Source organism: Rhinatrema bivittatum, chromosome 4, assembly GCF_901001135.1.
Source record: "Rhinatrema bivittatum chromosome 4, aRhiBiv1.1, whole genome shotgun sequence".
Taxonomy (NCBI): domain Eukaryota; kingdom Metazoa; phylum Chordata; class Amphibia; order Gymnophiona; family Rhinatrematidae; genus Rhinatrema; species Rhinatrema bivittatum.
The window spans coordinates 313,949,420-313,975,770 of record NC_042618.1 but is presented as its reverse complement, the minus strand read 5'-3'; the positions used below and the strand labels follow the sequence as shown (position 1 = coordinate 313,975,770).

Here is a 26,351-nt window from a genome sequence, read left to right as displayed (position 1 = left end):
AAATGATCTCTCTCTCCCTTACATGCGTCCTCTCTGTCACACTCGCATCTCACACACGCTTTCTCTCTCTCTCTCTCAAACATACAGAATATCTCTCACACACACACGCTCTCTCATACATACATGCTCACACAAACATACACTCCCTCGCTCATACACATATATACATGCTCTCTCATATATACACGCATACATACAAGTTTCCTATCTCTCATTCACAGAAGCACACATGCTTATACACCTTCTCCCTCACTCAGTCTGCTCCCTCTGTGTGTCATGGAGCCTGTAGAGGGAGAAGAGACCAGCAACCTCCTCCTCACTCAGGCTGCCCGTGGGATAGGATGAGCCGATGGTCACACAGCCGCCTTAGTTCCCCAGCCACCAGCAGGATGGGGCGAGCCAGCAGCCCTGCGATCTCCTGCAGTCTTAGGCTGTCGGTGAGATGGTATGTGCCAGCGGCCCTCTTCAGTCTTCAGCTGCCAGTAGGACGAGGTGTGCAGCAGCCTGGTGCGCCTTCTCTTTCGCAGCTGCCGCAGAATGAGGTCTATGGTGGCCTGTTTCTCTTCTTCGTGCGGACTTCCCTGTCGCCTCCCAAAATTTGCAGACCCCTGTTATGGTCTGGAAGACCCAGGGATGGTTTTATTATTAGGCAGGATGAGGCGGCCGCTTTAGGCGGCAAAAGTTTGAAGCAGCAAAAAGTTCCCCTTCAAAACTCCTGTGTCGCAGCTGCCTCACCCTGTACCCAGCTAGAAAATAGCCGCAGCAGAAACACACCAGCGGCACATATTTGTAACGTATCTGCGGGGCTTCTCAGCTTCACTGGTGTGTTTTTTCTTCAGGAGTTTTCTAGCTAGTGTGTTTATGGGGTAGGAAGAAGATGGCGGTAACGAGAATCTGAGGTGCTCATGGGGTTTCTCAGCCCCACAGGCAGGAAGAAAGCAGCTGTAAAGGCAGCAGCGGTACAAATTTATAATGTGCATGCAGGGCTCCCAGCCCCATGAGCACAAAGACAGAGGTAGCAGTGGCACGGGTTTATGATGTACCCAGGTCCCAAGGGAAGAAGAAAAAAGTGGAAGCAGCTGAAATTATGAGATGCCAGTGGGGATCCCACAGCCTGCAGGCAGTAAGACAACACACAGACAGCGCTGGAGTATGACATGAAAAAAAGAAGAGACCCAGTGGGTAGAGTGTAAGGGAAGGGAAGAGAAAGTAGGGGTGTGAGTGAGAAGGAATGGCATGGGAGGGGAGTGTAAGTGAGAGAGGGGACAGAAGGCAAAGGGGTGAGTGAGAAGGGGGAAGGAGGAAGAGAAGGAATGCAAAGGAGGCTGAGTGAGAAGGGGAGGCAGAGGGAGCATGTGAGTAAGTATGCATATGTGTGAGCATGTGTGAAAGAGTGTGTGGGTATGAGCATGCGCGAGAGAATGTGAGCATGAGTGTAAGCATCTGAATGTGAGTGAGCGTGTGTGTAAAAGCATATGAGAGTGTGAGCAAGCATGTGTGTGTGTACGTGAGAATGATCATGTGTGTTAGTGTGTGTAAATGAGAGAGAGTGGACAAGATCTGTGGGTAGCCCCCCAGTTCCCTACTAATCCAGGACAATTTCAGAATGACTGGAAATCAAAAGTTCCCAGGTATGGAAAGCTGGAATTTTTTTTATCCTTATTACTTTCAATTATTATTGGATGTTTGATGTATCTCCTATTTTTACATATTTTATAGTTTTGGGGAATTCTAGAAATGTTTATATGAATTTAATTTTAGAATGTTATTTTGTTCATCAGCTGTCGAAATATTTTTTGGGGGGCCGATGCAATACAGTACGCGGTTTGTAGAGATGCTAACTAATCCCCTTATGCAATAAGGGGATTAACGCCTCTACAACACATCCAACGCGGAATGAAACCAATAGTACTCATTACATGCAAATGCATGTGAATGAGGCTATTAGTTATTCACTCCCTATGCAAAAAAAAAAAAAATGTGCTTCTAGGATGCACATTTTAGTGATCAGAAATTAACACCTGCCCGGAGCAGGCGTTAATTGCTGAGCACTACTAAAACTAGTACAGAAAAGCAGAAAAAACTGCTTTTCTTTACTGTCTCCTACTTAATATCCTTGGGATATCAAGTGGGAGGAACAACTCTTTAAAAAAATAATTAAAAAAAAAAGTTTAAAAAAAGCACTGGCAGGGGTTTGGAAAATGGACGCTGGTTAATTCAGCGTCCATTCTCCGAACCTGACTACTGGCACCAGAAGGAGTATATAAAATCAATATTAAAGTGTCAGGCACTTAATATTAATTTATTCACTCCTTCACTTATTGCCCCCATTGGTCCTTTTCACTGACATTTGTCAGTGAAAGGGTCAATCCCCTTTCAGGACAGCCTTCTGAAAGGTGATTGGTCCTTTCACTGACATGTGACAGTAAAGGGACCAATCCGCAATAAGTGAAGGAGTGAATAATTTAATATTAACTACCCAACACTTTAATATTGATTTTATACTCTCCTTCTGGTGCCAGTAGTCAGGTTGGGAGAATGGACGCTGAATCAGCATCCATTTTCCTAACCCTGCATGTGCACTGGTTAGGAAAATGGGGTGCTGATAAATTCAGTGTCTGTTTTCTTAACTGGCGGACAGCCACCACAGCGGACCTCTTTTCGGCTTGCGCTGTCAATAAGGTGCTAGGGGCGGGCAATCGCCCCTAGCGCCTCCTCAACAACGCGAGCCCTAAATATTGCATCGCGCCCCCCAGGAGAGGTGCCTGGGGGCGTGTTATGAAAGTGGGCACCGAGTACACAGCACCCGCTTTCAGTGCAAGTTTTTTGCATCGGCCCCTTTATTAGCATGGCTTTACTATTATGACTGTTTTATATTTCCTGATTTTATTGTTTTATGAGCAATAGTGATGTTTCTGTTTTTCCATTGTTGCACTGCATAAAGAGTCTGGTTTTTAGCAATTTCGAGTTCAGTTTTTGTCTGCACATTTCTATTTGTACTTTTTGATCACTTTATGCTGTATTTGGTGAGGGTCTATCTGTGTTCTGGTGTGTGAGGGAAGTAAGGTATTCTGCTATTGTATAGTTTCTGTGTGGGGATGTATAACAGCCTGTCTTGTTCTGTTTTCTTAATAGGGGATGTATTGGTATTTTGAGCCTGGTGTAGTATTTGCAATGTTGCATTTTCATGGGTAGGATTTTTACAGTTTGAGTACTGATAGTGTAGTTTTGGTGTCGGAGGTTTACTATACTGTAATTGTAATTCAGTTTATTCATGTTTTTTTCGAGGGCTAAGCTCAAACCCAACACTTTACAATATGCCTGATACCATATGGGCTCCAAGTTTCTTTTTTTGCAGAATTTTCTTACTGGCATCACAGCATTGCATGTAAATATTGTTGTAAGTGATATTTTTACATCAGAAGATTGTAATTTTGAATGTCCTTTTTATGTAAAATCTGTTATTCATGCATAATTTCAATTGTATATGGTGAGAGCTGGGGGAATGGGGAAGCATAAGGGTGTAAGGTTCGCTGAGCACCTAATACCCTTGCACTGGCCCTGAAAGAGTGTGCCATGCATAGACCCTTAACATTCGTCCATCTTCCACCTCCCCAGGGTACAAATAATGGGGAAGGGTGGGAAGCAGATGGTAGGGTTCCAAGGACTGAGGCAGGATTGCCAGCTTCTTAGAAATGTCACTGACACTCTTATCTGCCACACACCTGGGAACTCTAGACCCCTGGTCTGCCTACCCTCCCCAGCATTTCAAATCATTGAAAGGGCCAAACTCCAAGGCGGCCACTACCTCCTTGCCATTTCAGTAATTTGATCTGTGCCATGCCTCAAGGGGCGAGATGGGAGGGAAGCGACATCTCTTCCCTCGCCTCAGGCAGCAGATTGCCTTGAGCCGCCCTTGGGCGTACCCCCTAGGGTCTGTGGACCATAGGTTGGGAACCACTAATTTAACTGATAAAGCAGTTGCTTAATTATGAATGGTGAAAAACTGACAGCTATGAGGGCTCAGCATTTTGTGGTTTTACATCATTCCAACCTTTTGCTGACCACCACTATGTAAATAAACCAAATGTTTCTAACATGCAATACATTTGGAAAAAAAATGCAGCCCAAAATAGTTAAGTTGTGTGATGGTATAGTATTTTAACAGTCTTATTTATTTTGAGTTGCAATTTCATCTGATTGCATCCATTTCGCCTGTCAAGACGCTTCAGATCAATGTTAAAATGTGTTTCTATAATACCCAATACAATTATTTTATTTGCTGGCATATTTATTTTGAATATATGCACATTTAAATAATGATCTATCATATCCAATTCACTTAAATAATATAATCATGTTGCATCTATTTACAGATTTACTGCACTCAAGATACTGCCAAATCACCAACTAATCTCCAGGTTTACTCTGCTCACTATAGACTGAAAATAAGTGACATATAATACATAAAAATAATTATTGTACAGGTTAATGAGATTATTCTGAATGTATATTTCAGACAAATTTCTGCAAAATGTTTCACATGTGTACATATAAACAAATTATGTACAGTTGCTGCAGACATGCACTTCTAAAGGGGATCAGAATTTTTTTATACTGAAGATTGTCACATGTAGCAATAGCTCAAGACATAGCTTACAGCAATGCTTCGTATTTCCTGCTTCTGCAGGACAGTTTCTTACCCTGCAGCAAGCTATCTCAGACTCTGAGCTTTACCAGTGTTCACACCCTTCTTTACTTCTCACCACAAACAACGCGGTACCCCAGGGAAGGTGAAACTGCTTGCACACCCACACTGCACGCACTATTTGCATTGTGTGCTTACGTGTTAGAGAAAAAAATATAGACGCCAGCGTTCAGTAATCAGCAATGCAATCAGTTGCTTTAGAAAATTATTATTTAGCACTTTTTGTTTTGCTTTTAATGATATCAAAGTAAACAGATTAAATCAGGTCATAAAACCTACCTATTAAGTTACAACTAAAGTATAACGTGGGAATTCACAGATTTTATATATATATATATATATATATATATATATATAGATGGTATTAACCTATTCTGTGCCAAAATTTCTTAGACTTGCCTAAAAAAAAGCAGTGCTTCTTATTCACAGCTATAATCAAATATGATGCATGTTGTGGACAAATCTTTCCTAAATAAAGATAGAACAATTATAGGATTTTCCTGTAGTCCTAGCAAGAGCTTCCATAGTGCCCAGTCCCTTTAGGAACAAACAGTTTAACTGGGAACCAGGAAAATGATCTGAGGGCTTTTAGTCTCTTCCCTCATCTATCTGCCTCTCTTGCCAAACTCCAGAGTATCAACTGAGTGACAATTCAAAATATTTCTAGCTTTCCTTGGTTTGCTCCATCTCCAAAGATGATAAGTCAACAATCCTCCACCACCAAAATGTATTAAAAATGCTTGGCCCCTGCCAGAAGTCCACCTTTCCTTCTCTTCCCCATAAACCAAACCCGAACCCTTCCACTGTACCCAGAACCCCCAAACCCCTTCCCATTGCCACTAGCTCTGTATATGTGTCCAGCTTCCAGCGTGTCCCAAATAACTCTGCTCTTGGTCACATTCAGACTTGGTCAAACAACTTATCTGGCTAACTTGAGTTAGCCAGATAAGTTAGTCAGCTAAGTTACCTCCACCCTGGAACACCTCCAATGCATCTGGATAAATTTTATTTGGTTAATGACTTAGTCAGATAACATTTATCCGGATAAGTGGCCAAGACATTCAAACCCCAGGTTTTATCAGGCTAACTCTAAAGTTATCCAGAGAAATCCCTTTGAATACTGATCTCTCTTAAAATTACACTTTCTTCCTTTTCTCCCGCAAAAGAAAATATGTAGCATAACTTTTATTTTAAATTTATGTGTTTTTAAATAGAACAGTACACTCTAGGTTCCATGATGAGAGGTATAAATGAACTTCATAGGTGCTGAAAGAAACTTGATCTCATAACACACCTGAGGTGTGTAAATATATCTTTTCAATCCTTCTCATGTCAATATCTTTATAACCTACTTTTCTGTCAACAAGTAAGAGGTATAAAATAAGTCTGAAAATTAGGCTATTTTTATGCAGAAACCACCAGACCATGTCATAAACAGTACCTAATCGGGTAACCCCTTACATCCCAAGGTATCTGTACAATACTCTGGTGTTCCCCCTGATCAAACCTTCACTATGGAATCTCATATCTCAAAGCTATCAGCACAACCACCTGAACAAACAATTTAGCTACCATAATTATGCATTAATCACCAACCAAACTGACTAATGCAACTCTCTATTCAAGGGCTTCTTAATACAGTCTGAACATCTCACTCATGCAGGATACTGCAGCTAGAATTTTGGTAGGGGCCAGAGTAAGACAACAGAAGGCCCATCTCATAGCTGCACTGGCTCCCAGTTGAAAGCAAGATAAAGTTCAAAACCTTTTGATTTGCCTTTGAATATGTGATTAAACAGGCCTCAGAGTATCTCTCTCAATGACTTGCCTCCTACACCCCACTAGAGAACCTTGACCTTCACAAATGGCCTCACTATCCTCCCCCATCTTTGGATTCCGCCAAATTGATCACAATATTTCACACTTTCAGCTGCTATGCAGCTAAAATCTGGTACAATGGACCATTACACCCCTTTGTATCAAGCAGAATTACCTCACTCTCTGGAAAAAAGCTAAGACATGGTTGTTCAACCAGGCCTTCCCCTAGACTGCATTAAAGAAGAAAAAAATTATAATGTCACTGACAAGTTTTTTCATTCAATAATGATTAAGAATAACCTTCCAACAATTGTCACTCTTATTTTGTACCTTTAAGTTTAATTTTAAACTGTTTTTAATCCACTTTGAGGCCAATCTTGGAAAAGGCAAAATATCAAATGTTTGCAAATAAACAAACAGCAGCTATTAAATTATCACAAGTTATCAAAGCCACATTTGTTGTTTTCAAAATTCTACAAGGGTGACAACTGATTTTCAGGCAACAATTGAAACCCTGGCTCTGTAGTATAGCCATTTTATTTCATTTATATTCCCTATTTCAACTTTATCAATACAAATTACAAACATTAAAATACAAAAATACAAACATATTAAAACAGACTAATACAGTACAACAATTTTCAACTAAAAAGCTTCAAACAAAAATGTTTTTACTTTCTTTCTAAAACTTAATCTTGCTCACAGCAAATCTCATAAGGGAAGGAATTACAAGGCTCTGGACCTATTATTGAAAATGCTTTTGTTCTAGGATATCAGACGAGTAACAGATAAAGCAGGCAAAGTTAGCAAGCATTGAGAAGCAGAATGTAATGAACAGCTTCTAATATCATCTTTCAAATAATATGTATCAACCTAGATTTATGAATTAACATCAGATTTTAAAATTTTACCCATTGCACAAATGGCAGCTAGTGTAAATCATCCTTCAGGTAGGGAGTGATTCTAATACCTCCCTGTAAACAAATCACTATCCTGGCAGCTGAGTTTCATTGTTTCTGGCTTTGTTATTGATAGCCATTTTTGAAGCTGTATTTTAATTTTTGTCTGTTAAATGTATGAATTACTTGCTTATGTAAGGATTTCTTTTAAGATATTTGATATTAGGTGCTCGGTATTGGCTCTTTCAGGAGCTGCATTTTCAGTATGGGATCTTGATTAATGGCTTAGGTGTGTACTGTTGAACAGCTGTTATGATCAATGTCAAATTTTTATGATTTTCAGTTCTACTTTATAAATTTGATGTTATAATTATCTGCTCTGAGCAATGTTTTATATCATAAAGTGTTTATAAATCGAATAAAATATATAATGAATAAATGTTTCATTGCCTTCTAATAGTTATAGACAAAAAAGATTTTGTCAGAAATAATTGTGAAACACATGAGCAATGATATTGCTTGGGGCTACATCTGATATTGTACAAATTCATTCAAGGATCCAAGAGTGTCAGAATTCACCTTACATTGAAAGCGTTAACTAGAAGAGAATTTATTGCAGTCTCTTCTTCTGACAATAAATACTCAGTTCTTATGATATTCCATCAACTGGAAGCCAGTAGTGGTAAAAATAGGAAATATTTGGATTGGCTGATCCAAATGAGCCATTATATAATGGGACAAATGCACTGAGGGGTGTGGTGATACTGGGAGATGTCGCCACACCTAAAACAGCAGAAGATTGCAGGCCCTTATAAAACACACCCAATGGATATTTCATAGTATCACCACACCCTGCCCTACAACCTTATTGCACTGATAGAGCATCTTAATTTTTTTTTTTTTTTTTTTACTTTCATCCCAATATACACAAGATCTTAACCTGCTTCCTATGTTGCCAACATAGCTTCCCAGAGAGAAAATGTAATCATAAGGTTGAGTTTCAGCTATCCACATGTATTATGTCTTTTGCTGAATTGCTTTAACAAGACAATAAGAACCAGCAGTCTTATAAACAATGTTCCCTGTAAGGTGTGCATACGCACACAGGGTCATGAAACAAGAACACACAAGGAAACATAAGACATAAGAAACAGAACAGAATGGTATTTCAAAGAACACTGTGAAAAAGTTGGTACATATTGTTGCGCACAAGAACTTTGCTGTTTTTACACACAAAAAACATTAGAGGGAACATTGCCCTGAATTAAGCTCTAATGTTCACTCCAAGGAAGGCAGCATTGACCTAGTTTCAACTAATAAAGTTCTTTTTTTTATTCCTAAACATTCCCCTGGGTTCCTAGAACTCATATTGCTTTATAAATCTTGAGCAATATTTTCAAAATGAAATATGCGACTTTAATGGAGACTGTAAGGACAATTAATAGATTTTCTAAATAAACAGAAGTACTACAGTACTGTTACTGGAATTTAAATGCATAATATATGAAGAAATATTACTTAGTAATTCAGTATAGTGGTAAATGTTTATGAGGTTTTGATCTCTGCTATCAATGTATAGATTAGACAAGTGTGTCTGATCTAAAAATCTTTTTCAAATATTACTCATGGGCCTGATTTTAAAAAGCATTTACACGTTTAAAACTGGGTTTTAGTCAAGTAAATGGGCTTTTGAAAATTGAGACAGTATATGTCACTGAATTGTCCCATAGGATTTATTTGCATAAATATACTTTACTCGACATAACTCCTTTTAAAAATTACCCTCAATCTATATACATACAGACATATATATATATATATTATATACAAAGAGAGAGAGAGAGATACATATACACATACATAAATACATGTACACACCAAGGTAAAATACTTGTACTTTGCAAAACAAGTATACTGTTAATTTTAAGAGCAGCAATATTATCTTTTTATCATCAGCCAACATAAATACTAAACTCGCTTATCAGTATCTGTTGTTCTCCAAAGAAGCCAGATAACAGTCTTCATATGTTATCCATACCAAACCTCTCCAAATGATTCAAAACACGGCAACAAGAATCCTAACCAACAAGAGAAGAAGAGATCACATTACGCCAGTCCTTAAAGACCTTCACTGGCTGCCAATACACTACAGAATAATCCATAAATCCCTCACCACAATCTTCAAAAACATCCATGGACTAGCTCCACTACATCTACAAATAGCTCTCAAAAAACACTCCTCCAACAGACCCACTAGAGAAGTGTACAGAGAATTTCTACAGGTACCACACGCCAATACCACCCAACATATAACTCTGAGAGACAGGGCCTTCTCTACTGCAGGTCCCCCACTATGGAACTCAATCCCCTTAGAATTACGACAGGAACCATGTCTTCCAACCTTCAGAAAGAGACTTAAGACATGGCTGTTCAAGAAAGCCTTTCCGGACTCTGACTGATGCTCTTCCACCAAATACAGAAAGACGGATTATCTCCCACTAAACTGATACAGACATACCAAACACTGCTTGTTCTTCTTCTTGCTAAAACTTCTATCATACTCTGCTTCTTCTCCAAGTTAGAACCATCCTTGTTTTATTGTAACTGATTTTTCTGCGCACTTTTATAACTTGTTATAATGTTTAAATGTATACTCTCATATTTATGCACGTTTATAATGTTTTGATCACCCCTTGTTTTATGTAAACCGACATGATACGAATTCCATGAATGCCGGTATAGAAAAAACTCAAATAAATAAATAAATAAAATATGTGGTCGACATCATTCAGTGGAGCTTGGATTAGTACAACTTCAGAGCGTCCATAATTTTCAGCATATTCGACTAAGCGTGTGCAAGTTGTCCCCCATCACAGCTGTTACAGGGGGCCCCCTTCAGTTTGGTATGTACCACTTCGGTTATATAAGGAGACGTCAATTCCTAGGGGAGGTTTCTGTGAGGACTGATACCCTGTTGTCTTCACAGAATACCTGTTATAGGTAGGCAACTTTTGATTTCTCTGAAGACAAGAAGGATATGCAACCCTCACAAATGGGGAATCCTTAGCTATAGGTTATCCTGAACAAAAAAGCAGAAAATACAAACCACCACAGTGCCAAAAGCTAAAAATCGGAGAAACCCAACTCCATGAGGCTGCGGGCAGGTTTCATGAGGACTAACATCCTGTTGTCCTCAAAGAACACTCTGCTTTCTCTGAGGACAGGCAGGATGGTAGTCCTCACACATGGGTGAATCCTTAGCTACAGGCTGCTCCCCAACCCAAAAGGGAATCAACAGACACCTAACCAGGTGCGAATGGGCACACCACCACCGGTGCTGTTGGTAACAGAGGGGGAGACAGCCTGAACCCAACCAAGTAGCCATATGGTATGTCAGCAAGCAGGGGGGCACAGGATCATACCGCCTGTGTCAGGAAGCGATCCAGATCTGGTCGTGGGCCCTGTCTCATGGGATAGTGCTCAGGGCCATGTACCTGGCTGGGATGGAGAATGTGATGGCGGACAGGCTGAGTCAAGCCTTCAGACCCCATGAGTGGTCTCTGGACCAGAGGGTAGTGAATCGTATATTCTGCATGTGGGGAGCCTGGATATAGATCTTTTTATGTCCCTCTATAACAGGAAGGTACCTCAGTTCTACTCCCTGTCCAGGTCAGATGGCAAACTAGCGTCCTTAAGGTCAAGGAAACATAGCCAGTCCCCTTTTGCAAAAGGAGGATCAAGGTACCCAGGGAAACCATCTTGAACTTTTTTTTTTTAAGAAAGTTGTTTAAAACCCTCAGGTCTAGGATGGGAAGGAGTCATCCTGTTCTCTTTGGAATCATGGAGTATCTGGAGTAGAATCCCCGCCCTGTGTGCTATTCATCACAGAACCCAATGATGATGGTCAGCTAGACCTGTCTGGGACCATAAAAACTAGGTCTTGTAATTTTGTAAAACCTCTTAAATGGCTCTCAAAAGAAGGCTGAGGAACCACTAATATGCACAAAACTTGTCCACCTTGATTACAAAATACTGGTTCATTAAAAAAAAAAAAAACCCAAACATCTTTTCATCTACAAATTCAGCAATTAGAAAAATACAAGTAGCAGCATTAGTCTTTACATTCTCAATTTCACCAGCAGACTTAGCTCTTCAATTTCACTTTATGGTCATCTTTCCCAAACAAGCAAGAACACATCTATTTTAAGAGACTTTTTTTTTGTTTTCTATATAAAACAAGTATCTTCTCAACAAGAAAATACAACCAAGACTCATTTCACTAGCTTTTTAGTGTAAAAGGTTAATTCTCAGTGATTTTCTGTGTTGTGGAATACAATTAATTCATATTTATCATAGATGCTTACCTTGCAATTTTATTTACAAACGGTCTGAGTTCCAGAGGGTCATAGGCACGTGCAAAAGCCCAACAAACATAACATGCCGCATCTCTAACATTGGATCCCACGCTACAGGCTCCACGCTTCTCATCATAAGTCAGTGCCTTCAAGATCACTGGCACAACTGCATAAGAACAGAATGAGAAGATTATGATATCAGCACTTCAACATTACCGGCAAATGATCATACATTTTCAGAAAGCTAAGATAAATCCCAGAATGAGGGCCCCTTTCCTTTTATCTCCAGTCCATATGCATGATATTTTCCTCTAACTGCAAACATTGTGAACCTTGAAAAAGGAAACTTGTGTTTTAAAGTAATGATGCCTCATATTTATATGTTTTAAAGCAATTCTGAAATAGTTATGCTTCTTTATCTGTCCAATGCATTTACAATATCCATAGACCTCTCAACATCCCACCATCCAGCAAGAACACAAGTTGCATAATACAGAAGCAGCAGTAATGTTGAAAATTGAGATGTGACCTGGTGGCCATATTTAAAGTAGATCTCCAAATTTTAAAGGTATTTTTCAGCTATTTCTGAGAAGCATGCAAGTGAAAGAATTGGCTGGATTACTTAAAAGGTTTTAAAAATTAATAAATGAAGGGGCCAGTCCAGTGGCTCAAGTGGCAAGTATTTATGAGACTTGTGTATTAATCTCTATGAAATTTTCTGTGATGTCATGAAATTTGTTTGTAAGGTGATAGAAGATTTGAGGATCAGCATGCTGGCCTCTGGCAGGCAGAGATTTTTTCATATAGGTGGACTATTTGTAAATTATATTTTGTATATTGTTTGTTTTCTGAGTGTCTTATATTGTCTTAATTTGTGTGTGTTTGTAATTCCGGTAGAGAAAGATTTTATATCGTAACTACATTTGAAGTATCTTGATTACGCAGGCAATAAATTTAATAAATTAATACTGTGCACTGCCACATGAAAAGCTCCTGATTTGAACCCAGAGATGGGTCCTCCATGCCCCCGGGTCCCCTGGAGTTGGGTCACAGATTTTATAGCAGGGGAGAGGAGAGTGTCATGGTCATTGCTTAAGGGAGATACCTGGTGGCCAGATTTAGGGCACATGATTGCAGGGTTCTGGAAGAAGTCTAGGTACATGGTCCTTGACCCATGACTGTCACTGCAATGACAGGATTAGATATCAGGGGGTGGAAGGGAAGATAGGAAATAGAATAGGGGAAAATAAATCTGTGGGTAACTGCAAATAAATGCGATGCTTTGGCATCCATTAAAGCTCTGGCTCTAAATGAGTTGGAAGTCCAAAGAAGCAAGAGGAAACTGCAGGGTGAAAAACAAAACATATAGAAACATAGAAATGACGGCAGAAGAAGACCAAACGGCCCATCCAGTCTGCCCAGCAAGCTTCACACACTTATTTCTCTCATACTTATCTGTTTCTCTTAGCTCTTGGTTCTATTTCCCTTCCACCCCCACCATTAATGTAGAAAGCAGTGATGGAGCTGCATCCAAGTGAAATATCTAGCTTGATAAGTTAGGGGTAGTAGGGGTAGTAACCGCCGCAATAAGCAAGCTACACCCATGCTTATTTGTTTTACTCAGACTATGTTATACAGCCCTTATTGGTTGTTTTTCTTCTCCCCTGCCGTTGAAGCAGGGAGCTATGCTGGATATGCTTGAAGTATCAGTTTATTCTTCTCCCATGCCGTTGAAGCAGAGAGCCTGCTGGATATGCATCGAAAGTGAAGTATCAGGCACATTTGGTTTGGGGTAGTAACCGCCCGTAAAAAGCCAGCTACTCCCCGCTTTGTGAGTGCGAACCCTTTTTTCTTCTCCCCTGCCGTTGAAGCAGAGAGCTCTGCTGTATATGCATAGAAATTGAAGTAACAGGCTTATTTGGTTTGGGGTAGTAACCGCCGTAACAAGCCAGCTACTCCCCCCTTTGTGAGTGCAGATCCTTTATTCCACATTTCCTCTTGCTGTTGAAGCTAGAACGATGTTGGAGTCACAGTAAGCATGTGTACGTTTATTGAATAAGGGTATTGTCTCCAGGCAGTAGCATCATTTCTGGCGAGTCACCCACTCTTCATTGGCGGCCTCTTGACTTTATGGATCCACAGTGTTTATCCCACGCCCCTTGAAGTCCTTCACAGTTCTGGTCTTCACCACATCCTCCGGAAGGGCATTCCAGGCATCCACCACCCTCTCCGTGAAGAAATACTTCCTAACATTGGTTCTGAATCTTCCTCCCTGGAGCTTCAAATCGTGACCCCTGGTTCTGCTGATTTTTTTCCTACGGAAAAGGTTTGTCGTTGACTTTGGATCATTAAAACCTTTCAAGTATCTGAAAGTCTGTATCATATCGCCTCTACTCCTCCTTTCCTCCAGGGTGTACATATTTAGATTCTTCAATCTCTCCTCGTACGTCATCTCCTCGTACGTCATCAAAATATTGATTAAAAAAAAATCTAGATGCTTCACTCACATTTCACCAAAAATGAGTGAGCATGTTGCATTGTTGTTAAATAAAATATGAACCCCTAAGCACATTAAGAAAAATGCAAAGATCCAACTTTGTATTCCTAGTATACATTAACACAATTCTGACATCAATAATGCAAGCAACCGAGTAGCTCAGAACATCTAAAACCTGAAGCCTATTTTGGTATCAAGACACTATGAAGGCTGCCACAGAAAAACTGCAGACCCAAACTTAGCTTTTTAGGTTTGTGATTGCTACTGTCTCTCCAAGCAGTTTTTAAATACTGTGTTACTTAACTATAGCATCCCTAATTAACCAGGATTTCACATATGACACAACAGGCCGATTCAGTATGGTGCGCTCAGGCCAAGCGCACAGTTAGCCTCTGTTTGGATGCGCGTTTTCCACGTGCTATTATTACCCCTTATACAGTATGGGGTAATAGCATGTGGAAAATGCACTTCCAACCCCCCGAAACTAATACAGCCTATTAGTTAGTCCCGCGCGATACAGATAGTAAAATGTGCAGCCAAGCCGCACATTTTACTCTCAGAAATTAATGCCCAAAGGCAGGAGTTAATTTCGACCGGCACCAGGAAAGTGTACAGAAAAGCAGAAAAAGCTGTTTTTCAGTACACCCTCCGACTTAATATCATAGCGATATTAAGTTGGAGGCCCCAAAAACAAAAACAAAAATTAAAAATCTGCCCACGGCCGGCGAGTTGGAAAACGGACGCTCAATTTTGCCAGTATCCGTTTCCCAAACCTGTGGCTGTCAGCGGGTTCGACAACCAACGCCAGTAAAATTAAGCGTCAGCTGTCAAACCCGCTGGCAGCCACCGCTTCTGCCAATAAGGAGGCGCTAGGGACGCGCTAGTGTCCCCAGCACCTCCTTTTTACCGCGGGCCCTCATTTGAATACAGAATCACGCGCCCAGGAGAGTGGCCTGGGCACGCGTCGGGAAAGCAGGCACTCGTCTTGGAGCGCCGGCTCTCACGTGCATTTTACTGAATCGGCCCAAAAGTATTTTAATAACCACTCTGTTTTCCATCTCACATAAAAATGCAGTATCATTTCTATATCTCAACTTAAATACATTATACTAAACTTTGGAAAACTATGTTGAGCTCTTACCAACAGCAGCATGCTATCTAAAAAAGGATTACATATAATATCTCTCTTTTTCATTTATATAAAATTTATGGAAGCAATTTTCAAAATTGTGTTTTGATGCAAAGTCTGTGGGTATTTGTACCCTCTGGCTTTGTGCCAATTTTCAAAGGGAAAATTTCACAAGGAACGTATCTGTGTGTACTTTTTCTGGCCAAAACAATGCACATAACAGGCCAATACTGTAAAGTGCGTGGGAAAACAGGTGCTCAGTGCTTAGCACCTGCTTTCCTAACATGTGCCCAGCCACCTCTCCTCGGCACATGATACCGTATTTAAATGAGGGGTAGTGCTGAAAAGGAGGCACCGGGGGCAATAGCATGCCCCTAACCATGCCTCCTTATCAGCAGAAGCCCAGGAGAATTGGCTGTCAGAGAGTTTGGAAAATGGACACTCAATTTTATGAGCATCCTTTTTCCTAACTGGATGCTCATAAAATTGAGCGTCTGTTTTCTTAACCTGACCTGCCAGCACTTTTTTTTTTTTTAACCTTTTGCTTCCTCTGACTTAATATCGCCACGATATTAAGTTGGAGGATGTACGGAAAAGGCAGTTATTCCTACTTTTCTGTACACTTTCTGGGCTGCTCAAAAGTTAACGCCTGCCCTTTGGCAGGTGCTAATTTCTAAGCATAAAACGTGTGGATCATGAGTGCATTTTTTTTCTGTATCCCAGGCAAACAACTAATAGCCTCATTTTATTTTATTTATTTATGGATTTTATATACCGGGAGTTCCTGTATACAATACATATCACTCCGGTTCACAGTTAAACGGTAATAACTACTGCCGTGTAGCAGTTTACATGGAACAAATCAGAAACTTGATCTAATAAGCATAAGCGAAACTAACTAGTTACAACTTTAAACATATAAGTAAGGCAATACAAATCTTAGCTAAATAGTGTAGAGAATAATACATTAGAACCAAAGGACCAGGGTTGTTATGGGTTGTTATATCAGTTTGTTCTTAGCTCTCTGGGAATGCTTGCAGGAAGAGCCAAGTCTTTAATTTCGCCTTAAAAGTGGTATGGCACGGCTCCAGGCGGAGGTCTGGTGGTAAGGAATTCCAGAGGGACGGGCCCGCGGTTGATATAGCGCGTCTTCTCAGTGAGGATTTTGCGGGCTGAGTAATCATTCTGTTTTGGTATGCACTTCTAGTCGGCTTGTCCGAAGTATGTAGTTGCAGCTTGAAGGTTAAGTTGAGTGGGGATATGTTATGAAGGGCCTTATGCATCATCATGCTGCTTTTGAACTGTATCCTGTATTTAATGGGGAGCCAGTGAAGGTGCTGGAGGATCGGGGTGATGTGGTCTCTTTTTTTTGATGTTGGTGAGAATTCTTGCTGTGGCATTCAGCACCATCTGGAGGGGTTTGTAGAGCAGGCAGGAAGTCCTAGCAGAAGTGAATTGCAATAGTCTAGTTTCAGGGAGAATGATGGCTTGGGAGTACTGTGCGGAAGTCTCTGTAGCGTAGAAGTGGCTTTAGTTTCTTTAAAACTTTGTAATTTAAAGAAGCATTCTTTGGTGGTGTTGTTGACGAATTTATTGAGGTTGAATCTGTCGTCTAATATCACACCCAGATCTCTGACTTGTGGTGAGGTGGTGTATCCTGAGGTGTCTGGAGAATTGCTTGAGGTCTGTGAGGTATGTTTTTCCGGTGCTATTATCAGGATTTCTGTTTTGTTGGTGTTCAGAACCAACATCCCATGCATTTGCATGGGATGAGCACTATTAGTTTCGGGGGGGGGGGGGGGGGGTTGGACCTGCATTTTGGATGCCCTAAACCCATTATATAAGGGGTAGTGGCCACGCGTCCAAAACGCACATCCAACCGTGGGTAAAACAGTACGCTCAGCTGAGCGCACTTTACTGTATCGGCCTGATAGTTTTGAAAAAGCAAAACAATGCAAGTTGTTGCCTCCCACAGTCTAAACTCACCTCAGAAATGCTTCCACAAAAAAGTGGGTAAATGTGTTCCATTGGCACAGGCGTGAAGTACACTGCAACAGGCTAGCATTGGAGATCCCAGGGTCCTGGGTTCAAGCCCCATGCCAAGTAGGGATGCATGTAAAATAAACCTCCAATCCTGCCAGGGTTTCTATATCTAAATTCAAGAAAGCAAAATTGCTTACCTTGTAATAGGTGTTATCCCAGGACAGCAGGATGTAGTCCTCACATATGGGTGACGTCACTGTCGGAGCCCTATCACGGAAAACTTTCTGTCAAAGTTTCTAGAAACTTTTGACTGGCATACTGAGCATACCCAGCATGCCATGATCCCTCGAGCCACAGGGGTCTCCCTTCAGTCTCGTATATAGCAATAAGCTTTAGCAAAAATAAAATAATAAAACGGATCGGACCCAACTCCACGGGGTGGCGGGTGGATTTCGTGAGGACTACATCCTGCTGTCCTGGGATAACACCTATTACAAGATAAGCAATTTTTCTTTATCCCAGGACAAGCAGATGCTAGTCCTCACATATGGGTGATAGCAAACTACAGGCTGAGTCCTATTTGTGGTGGATCAACAGCATACAACTCGTGCAACAGACACAACAATTGGTATACTGTTGGAAAAATAGGGGCAGCCTTAAATCACAGCAGGTTGGATGTAAAAGGAGTTGGGATTATACTGGAAATAAGTTCTTTAAGACAGATTGTCCGTAGGCGGAATCTTGTTGTCCTTCTTTGTCCAACAGGAATGAGCCGCAAAGGTGTGAAGAGAACTCCATGTTGCAGCTTTACATATTATTTATTTGAGTTTTTTCTATACCAGCATTCGTGAGAGTATCACATCATGCCGGTTTACAATAAACATATATGTCAGCTACTGGCACTGAACAATAGTAGAACTTTATATAATCTGCAAGCCAGTTGGAAAGAGTTTGTTTGCCCCACTGCTTTACCTGGTTTGTTTGGATCGAAAGAAACAAAGATGTTGAGTGGATTTCCTATGGACTGCAGTGCGGTCTAAGTAATATGCAAGTGCACGTTTACAGTCCAAGTGTGCAAAGCCCTCTCATCTTGGTGAGAGTGAGGTCTTGGGAAACAATGTGGGCAAGACTATGGACTGATTCGAGTGGAATTCTGTAACTACCTTGGGAAGGAATTTTGGGTGTGTACGGAGTACCACTCGGTCATGTAGGAATTTTGTATAGGGTGAGTATGTGACAAGTGCTTGTAACTCACTAACCCTTCTAGCAGATGTATTTATTTATTTATTTAAAAACTTTTCTATACCGTCGCTAAGTTATATACCATCGCAACGGTTTACAAATAGGCACATAGACTAAGGTAAGTAAATGTAGGATATCGTACATTCTAACAGGTGCCAATAAAGTTTGGTTACAATTTCATAAATAAAATCATTATTTGAGTAATGTTGGTCAAGTCCAGGTGTATTATTGAGTTATTATCGCTTTGAAATATTACTTCTTAAATGTAGGATTGAGTAAATTCATTCTCGTCTGCATTACCCTGTACTTTCATTCTCTACCCTCCACACTCTTTAGTAATGGCTATTAAAAAGATAGTCTGCCATGTGAGAAATTTAACATCGCAAGAATTCATGGGTTCAAAAGGAGAACGCATGAGTCTTGTTAATACCACATTAAGGTCCCATTCTGTGACTGGTGGCCATATCGGGGGTTTAAGGTGAATTAAACCTCTCATAAATCTACTGACAAGAGTTTGCACTGATACTGGTGCATCCCCTATTGTATGATTGTAAGCTGAGATTGCACTTAAGTGTACCCTTACTGACAAGGTCTGGAGACCAGAATCTGAAAGGTGCCATAGATAGTCTAGTAAAGATGACGTGGGGCAGGAAAAAGGGTCAATACTTTTTTGTGCATACCACATGGTGAATCTTTTCCACTTCGAAGTATAGTTTTTTTGCGTGGAAGGCTTACGTGAAGCTACAAGCACTTAAGAGACATTAGTTGAAAGATTGAGTGGTTGCAAGATCAAGCTTTCAACATCCAGGCTGTTAGAGATAGGGATTGTAGGTTGGGATGGCGCAACCTGCCCTGATCCTGAGTTATGAGAGTGGGAGTTGTACCCAGGCGAATTGGTTCCCTGATCGAGAGGTCGAGAAGTATGGGAAACCACATTTGTTGAGGCCAATATGGGGCTATGAGTATCATGGACCCCTTGTCCTGTTGTAGCTTCACTAGGGTTTTGGTTATTAGCGGTATCGGGGGTTACGCATATAGAAGACCCGAGTTCCAGGGGTGAGCAAAGGCATCCCTGGATAATTGAGTTCCCTGTTTGTGCACAAAGCTGTCCACTTTGTGATTCAGTTGGGATGCAAAGAGGTCCATCGTTGGTTGAACCCAACGTTGTGAAATATCTTGGTTGCTGCTAAGGGATCAAGGACCACTGTGAGGTTGGAATTGATGACTGAGACAGTCCGCTACTACATTGTGAATGCCTGCCAGATAAGTGGCCAGGAGAAACATAGAATGTGTCAGGGCCCAGTCCCAAATCTGTGCGGCTTCTTGACAAAGAAGATATGTTTCCATACCTCCCTGTTTGTTCAGGTACTACATGGCAACTGTGTTGTCCGTTTGTATTAGTACAGTCTTGTGTGAAAGGCAGTCCTTGAACGCATGTAGAGCATAATGTATAGCTTGAAGTTCCAGGAAATTGATTTGAAATGTTGCTTCAAGTTTTGTCCAAGTACCTTGGGTTTGGAGATTGTCTATGTGAGCTCCTCAACCTAAGGTGGATGCATCTGTAGTTAAAGTTACTTGTGGAATTGGCTGTTGGAAGGGTAGGCCTTTGCACAAGTTGTCCTTGTTCGCCCACCATAGGAGAGATGAACGTAGCTGGTGGGTTATGTGAACTGGGGACGAAAACGGTTGAATGGCTTGTATCCACTGAGATCTTAATGTCCATTGGGTTATTCTCATGGCTAATCTGGCCATAGGAGTGACATGAACTGTGGAGGCCATGTGGCCGAGTGGAGTTAGAAACTGATTTATTTATTTATTTTTAATTTTTTATATACCGGTGATCCTGTATACAATACATATCGCACCGGTTTACATGGAACAAAAACCATCACCTCAGGGGTGAAATACATTAAAAACAGGTTAACAAGAACACTTTTTGGTAAGCTGATGTGCTGTCGCTTGTTTCTTTTAAACACAGAGAGTGTGCTAATGAGGAGTGTCTCTCTGCCTGGTCTTTTGGGAAGGCTCTTGGATATGATGATATTCAACTCTGCTCCGATGAATTGCAGTAGCGAGATGGAATGACGTGGGATTTTTGGTAGTTGATTAGGAATCCCAGCGAATGAAGCAGGTTGATTGTGAGCCTGAGAGAGGTGAGAGCACCTTGCTGTGATTGGCTTCTGATGAGTCCAGTCATCCAGGTAAGGAAAAAAGTGCACACTTTCCTTGTGCAAATGAGCTGCTGCTACCCGCTAGGCACTTTGTGAACACTCTAGGTGGCTGAGGCAAGTCCCGAATGGTAGGACCCGGTATTGGTAATGCTGATGACCCATCATGAGATGCAGAAAACTTGCGATGAGGACGGAATATTGGAATGTGAGCTTAAGCATCCTGTAGATCCAGAGAACAGAGCCAGTCTCCTGTTGGAGAAGAGGAAGCATGGTGCCTAAGGAGACCATTCTGAACTTCTCTTTCCATAGAAATTTGTTGAGATTTCGGAGGTCTAGGATGGGACGTAGGCCTCCTTTTTCTTTGGAATGAGGAAATAATGGAGTAGAATTCTCTGCCCTGCTGAGGTCGGGGAACTGGTTCCACGGCCCTGGCTCTCAGAAGGGTGGATAATTCTGCTTGCAGAAGAATGATATGATCCTTGTGTATCCAAAGAGACTGTGGTGGAGAGTCTTTTGGTACTGTGAGGAAATTCAGTTGGTAACTTTGTGTTATAATTGATAGTACCCATTGATCTGTTGTGATATTTGACCACTGGGAGTGAAAGAGAGAGACTCGACCTCCTACTGGTATGGTTGGTTTGGGGGTTGAGGAGTGGCTGCTGTCCTCTGGCTGTTTTTCAAAAGCCTGCTGCTTGGGCCTGTTTGAGGGAAGGTTGAGGCCTAGAAGCCCTCGGTTGCCTAGGCTGGGATTCTTTGCTGTGGTCTGGATGCTCTACCATAGGGTGCTGGTGGATAGTACCTACGTGGTCTATAGTAGGGTTTCTGGTATCCTTTCGTGCTGTGCGGCATGAGGTAGATGGAGTATCTTGTGGGGATAGCAGATAGCTGATGCAGAGTTTCAGTGTGTTCTGTAAGTTGGGCTACTGTGTCTTGAACTCTTGTTCCAAAAAGGTTATCACCCACACAAGGTAAATCTACCAGCTTCTCTTGAACTTCAGGCCTGAGGTCAAAAGCTTTGAGCCAGGCCTAACAACATGCACTGATACCAGTTGCCACTACTCGTGAAAAGGTCTCAAAACTGTCATAGGCAGCTCGGACCTCATGCTTGCCTGCTTCCAAACCTTTATGGATAATGTCATTAACTGAGTCCTGATACTGTTGCGGCAAAGTCTCAGCTAGTTGTTGCATCTGTTTCCAGAGGTTGCGCTGATATTGCGTCATATAAAGTTGATATGACGCAATTCTGGAAGTAAGCATCGAGCCCTGAAAGACTTTCCTGCCCAGAGTGTCCAAGAACTTCTGTTCTTTTCCTGGTGGAGTCGATGATATTCTCTGATATTCTCTGATATTTTCTGAGCAGATTTCACTACCCACAGATTGGATGTGGAAGTTGGGCTCCTCTGATAACCGGGGATTGTGCTGCACCAGATAGGTGGTATCCATCCCTTTTATTTTACCGGTGGAACTGAGCATGGGTGTTCCCATAATCTGTGCTGTTCTACTAGGACCTCATGTACTGGAATTGCTAGTACCCCTCCTTAGGAGGGTCTACAAACTGTAGAACCTCTAAGGTCTGTTGTCTGGTATCTTCTTCCGACACTAGTTTAAAGGGAATAGTGTCAGCCATCTCTTTACAAAAGTGTAAAAGACCAAGTCCCTCTGGGGTGACTTTTTACTGTTCTTCAGGTGGGGACGGTTTCAGACATGGTTCAGACATGGTTCAGACATGAAGTCCTCTGAAGATGTGTCGGTGTCTCTATCTTCCCAAGAGTCCGATGGAGTATGCTTTGGAGGAGAAATCATGAGGAGGCCTCAATGGTATCGATGGTTTTTTTGGTGAAAAGAATGGTATCGACAGAGAGAGACCGGAATTCTCGGTCGAGAGAGTCCAGAGGGCCCCGGCTGAGGTTCAGACAGTAGAGAATTACCAGAAGCATCATCGTCACCGACTGGAATAGGAGTGACAGGCTGCACTGGAAGAGCTCCGATCAGGGCATTGAGCTTTGACATCAGTGGCTGGAAGATTGACAAATCTGGTATCGGCATCAGAGTAAGGCACAGGCACCGGTGGAGGCACCGGCTTCGGTGATGGCACCGGCTCCAGTGGTGTCAATGGACGAAGATCTCTGAGAGCTTCTCTCACTGCCTGGTGGATAAATCCGTCCAGTTCCTCCCTTATAGCTGGTGAAGTCAGAGCAGCTATAGGTGGTGGCTGAGAAGGCATCATCGGCTCTTCCACAGGGCCCTGTGGTGGCTCGATGCCCAGCACCTTTGAAGGTGGGCAATGCCTCGGAGTAGTAGGCCTTGATAGTCTTGTAGATGAAGCTTCTTTGGCTATGGTTCTCTTGGTAATAGTAAGGCCTCTGGCATCAAAGTAAGTCAATGACGATGCTTTTGTTTATGCTCCGGGGCTTTTTCAAGCCCGGATGTCGATTTTAACCAATGCTGGCAGACGGAGGCGGGGATAATCAGGCTCCAGAACATCCGTGTGACACTTGCGAACTACTAATCTTTTTGAAGCTCCAGCTGGAGACGATTGAGTCAACGTCAATGGCATAGCTGTATATGGAAAAGATGTTCCATTTTTTCTGTCAGGCCTTTCTGCCCTTGGTGGTCATCTCCGCACATTGTGGCAGGAAGAAACATCATGCGATTGCCCTAGGGCACAAAACACACTCGACGTATGGGTCGTGATCAACATTGTACGAGTGCAGTTTGGGGCATTTTTTGAAGCCCGTGGTCATAATGAAGGCCGGACAACTGTCGATGGCCTTCTGACCAAAAAATTAAGTTCACCCGGATCCAAGCGGGAAAAAAAATTTTTACTCAAGCGACCGGTGGTTGGAGGGAGACCCCTATATAGGGGATGAAGTGAGATATTTTAAACTTTTTATTCTCAAGTTTGTGTGAAGAAATTCACACAGGGCTCCTTTTACCACGATGCTAACTGCAGCGCGGAAAAACAAAGACTGAAGGGAGAACCCTGTGGCTCGAGGGATCATGGCATGCTGGGCATGCTCAGTGGGCTCAGTGTGCCAGTCAAAAGTTTCTAGAAACTTTGACAGAAAGTTTCCGTATAAGGCTCCGTCAGAGATGACACCCATATGTGAGGACTAGCATCCTGCTTGTCCTGGGATAAAGCATGGAACAAGCACAGGAGATCTCTGAAGAAGTAGTAAGGGATTGTAGAGAAGGGCAGACTAGATAGTCTGCATGGTCTTTTTCGGCTGTCATGTTCTAAAGACTGCTGCATTACAATGACAGCAGAATATAAATTTAGAGTAGTGTATTACAGACATTCCTAGCATCACTGTAGGAATAACCTACATATCCCTGCCATGTCCAGGAGGCAAGTAATGCCATCATAAAATTCTTACTGAATTCATCACACTTAAAAATATAATCTGCTATTGTAACATACAGACTATAAGAAAGAAGAAAGAATGTCAGCTATGGCAATTGCAAAACACTTTTGATATCACATTTCTATTAAGGATATTTTAATGTCACCTTGTGCATTTCAAGTTACTAATGATGTTGTGGTTTGCCCTTAATTCTCCTACTAGCCTAAAATAAAATATTGGAGCATATAAAATCTCTCCATGTTTCTTAGTCTTTTATAATGACCAAGATTAAAGCACAATTCATACATAAAAGTGTGTGGTGTAAAACTAATGGTTTCTTACTCTCCAACAAGAGACACAAATCAGATAAGGTAAAGCGAAACAAATGCAACCAATATTTGCTTTATTGTAATGAACTATGATCTGCAGAAAAGCATCCCACCGACAGCAGTGGAAACTGAAGCATTCAAATCCATAATGAAGGGGCAAGCCCAGGAAGCAGAAAACAGTGCAAGTTTCTACATACTGCCTTAAGTCTCAGTTCTGCTCCGGACAAGCAGTTGTAAGAGTGAGAGCAGAGTTCAAGTTTTATACTCATGCAACTTCTGACTTTGCCTATGAAATTTTCAATGTTGGTTCTAGTTCATGCAGATACTTGTCCATTGGAAACTGAACCAAGGCCATCAAATCCATTTTAACACTTAGTGAAACATACATAACAATGACTTTCATAGTTCGTACTCAACAGCACATTCTTCAGTATGCCAACCCAATGAGGTGTCACTGATTTCAACAGCAATGGTTGCAGGCCAATCCAGTACTGTGCAGAATATTGTAGCTTTAATCGTAGTGACATTTTAGATCTCAGTTAGCAGCAGTAGTAGAAACAGAAAACAACTTGTTATCAAGAAGGGACCAGCATTACTCCAGTCAGTCCTGTGCATATGCGCAAAAAGCATTTCTGTAACAGTAGGGGTAGGGGCAGATTGCAGGAAAATATCAGCCCAAGGGATTTTTTCAAAAGTGGCCCATGGGATATCAGACGCCCTCATGCCCTTTCCTTGCAGCACATGTGACAACAGCTCCCCAAAAGCATGCCAAGTCAACCCTGGAACCTGGTAGAAACTGAGCCAAATCTCTCCAAAATAAACTTCATCTTTCTAAATACTTAAGTTGAGGACATTCTAGACCAGGGGTGAGCAGAGCCTGCAGCCCCTGTTCCATCCATTCAATTGGTTGGGCCCCCCCTCCATATTTGCTTTATCTTTTACAGAGATATATCCTAGATTATTGGTGTGGTTCTTGAAACAGTTGCAAGTAATGGCACTGCCAGCCAGTGTCAGTCAGACACACACATGCTCAATCACAAAACAAATTTTTAGATTGCAGAAACTATTGCCATATACACAAAGATACATACACTTTCTCAGACACAAAAAACACACCCACACACAGAGTAAATATTTCAAAGTAGCTGATGAAAAGAACATCCAATGATTAAAAAAAAAACAGCATTGTTTTTAAAATTTTCCAAACAGCAATAAAATATTTAAAAATAGCAGACATATCAAACACACAGTGTGTGTGTGTGTGTGTGTGTGTGTGTGTGTGTATGTGTATGTCTCTATGTCAGAGAGAAAAATAACCACACACACACACACACACACACACACTCTCACTTACAGGGTCATTCATCAAAATGCTTTAGGTGTCATTTTTCGCATCTCGCGATGCGTATGCAAATCTAGAAAATTTAGTCAAAGGGGAGGAATTTATGAAAATGAGGGGTGTTTAATGTTATGGGGGGGGGGAGGGAGAGAGAGAAAGTGCCTCTGGGGTGGCACACATTTGTCAACTATTTATATCACTATAGGAAGGGTCAACTAGTAACTCAAGGTGAGGTTTTGGGGGTAGTCTAGGATTTGGGGACCAGTTTTACATGCACAGTCAGACATACGGACAGAACAGTACACATGTGAGAAGATTTGATGTGATTTGGAATAAGGAAAGGAGCTCAAAATTGAGAATTCTACAATGTACTCTCGCCCTAACTTGATGCACCGTAAGGCAAGAGTACATTGTACAATTCTCATCTTTGTGTTTCGCTCTCTCTCTCAACTTGCGAAGTGGAAATATCACGGGTGCGATAAATTTAATACTTGTTGCAGTAAATACCTATACAAGTGCTATGAATAGCGTGCATTG

General features: G+C 41.5%; 1 protein-coding gene across 3 annotated transcripts in view; it reads right to left on the bottom strand.

Moving 5' to 3' along the window:
* Positions 1 to 26,351, bottom strand: part of TBCD (tubulin folding cofactor D) — a 974,871-nt gene that overhangs the window by 605,512 nt on the left and 343,008 nt on the right. For all 3 annotated transcript variants that reach the window (XM_029600281.1, XM_029600283.1, XM_029600282.1), the window contains exon 15: positions 11,790 to 11,946. In XM_029600281.1, the coding sequence (XP_029456141.1) occupies positions 11,790 to 11,946 (157 nt within the window). The remainder of the gene's footprint in view (positions 1 to 11,789; positions 11,947 to 26,351) is intronic.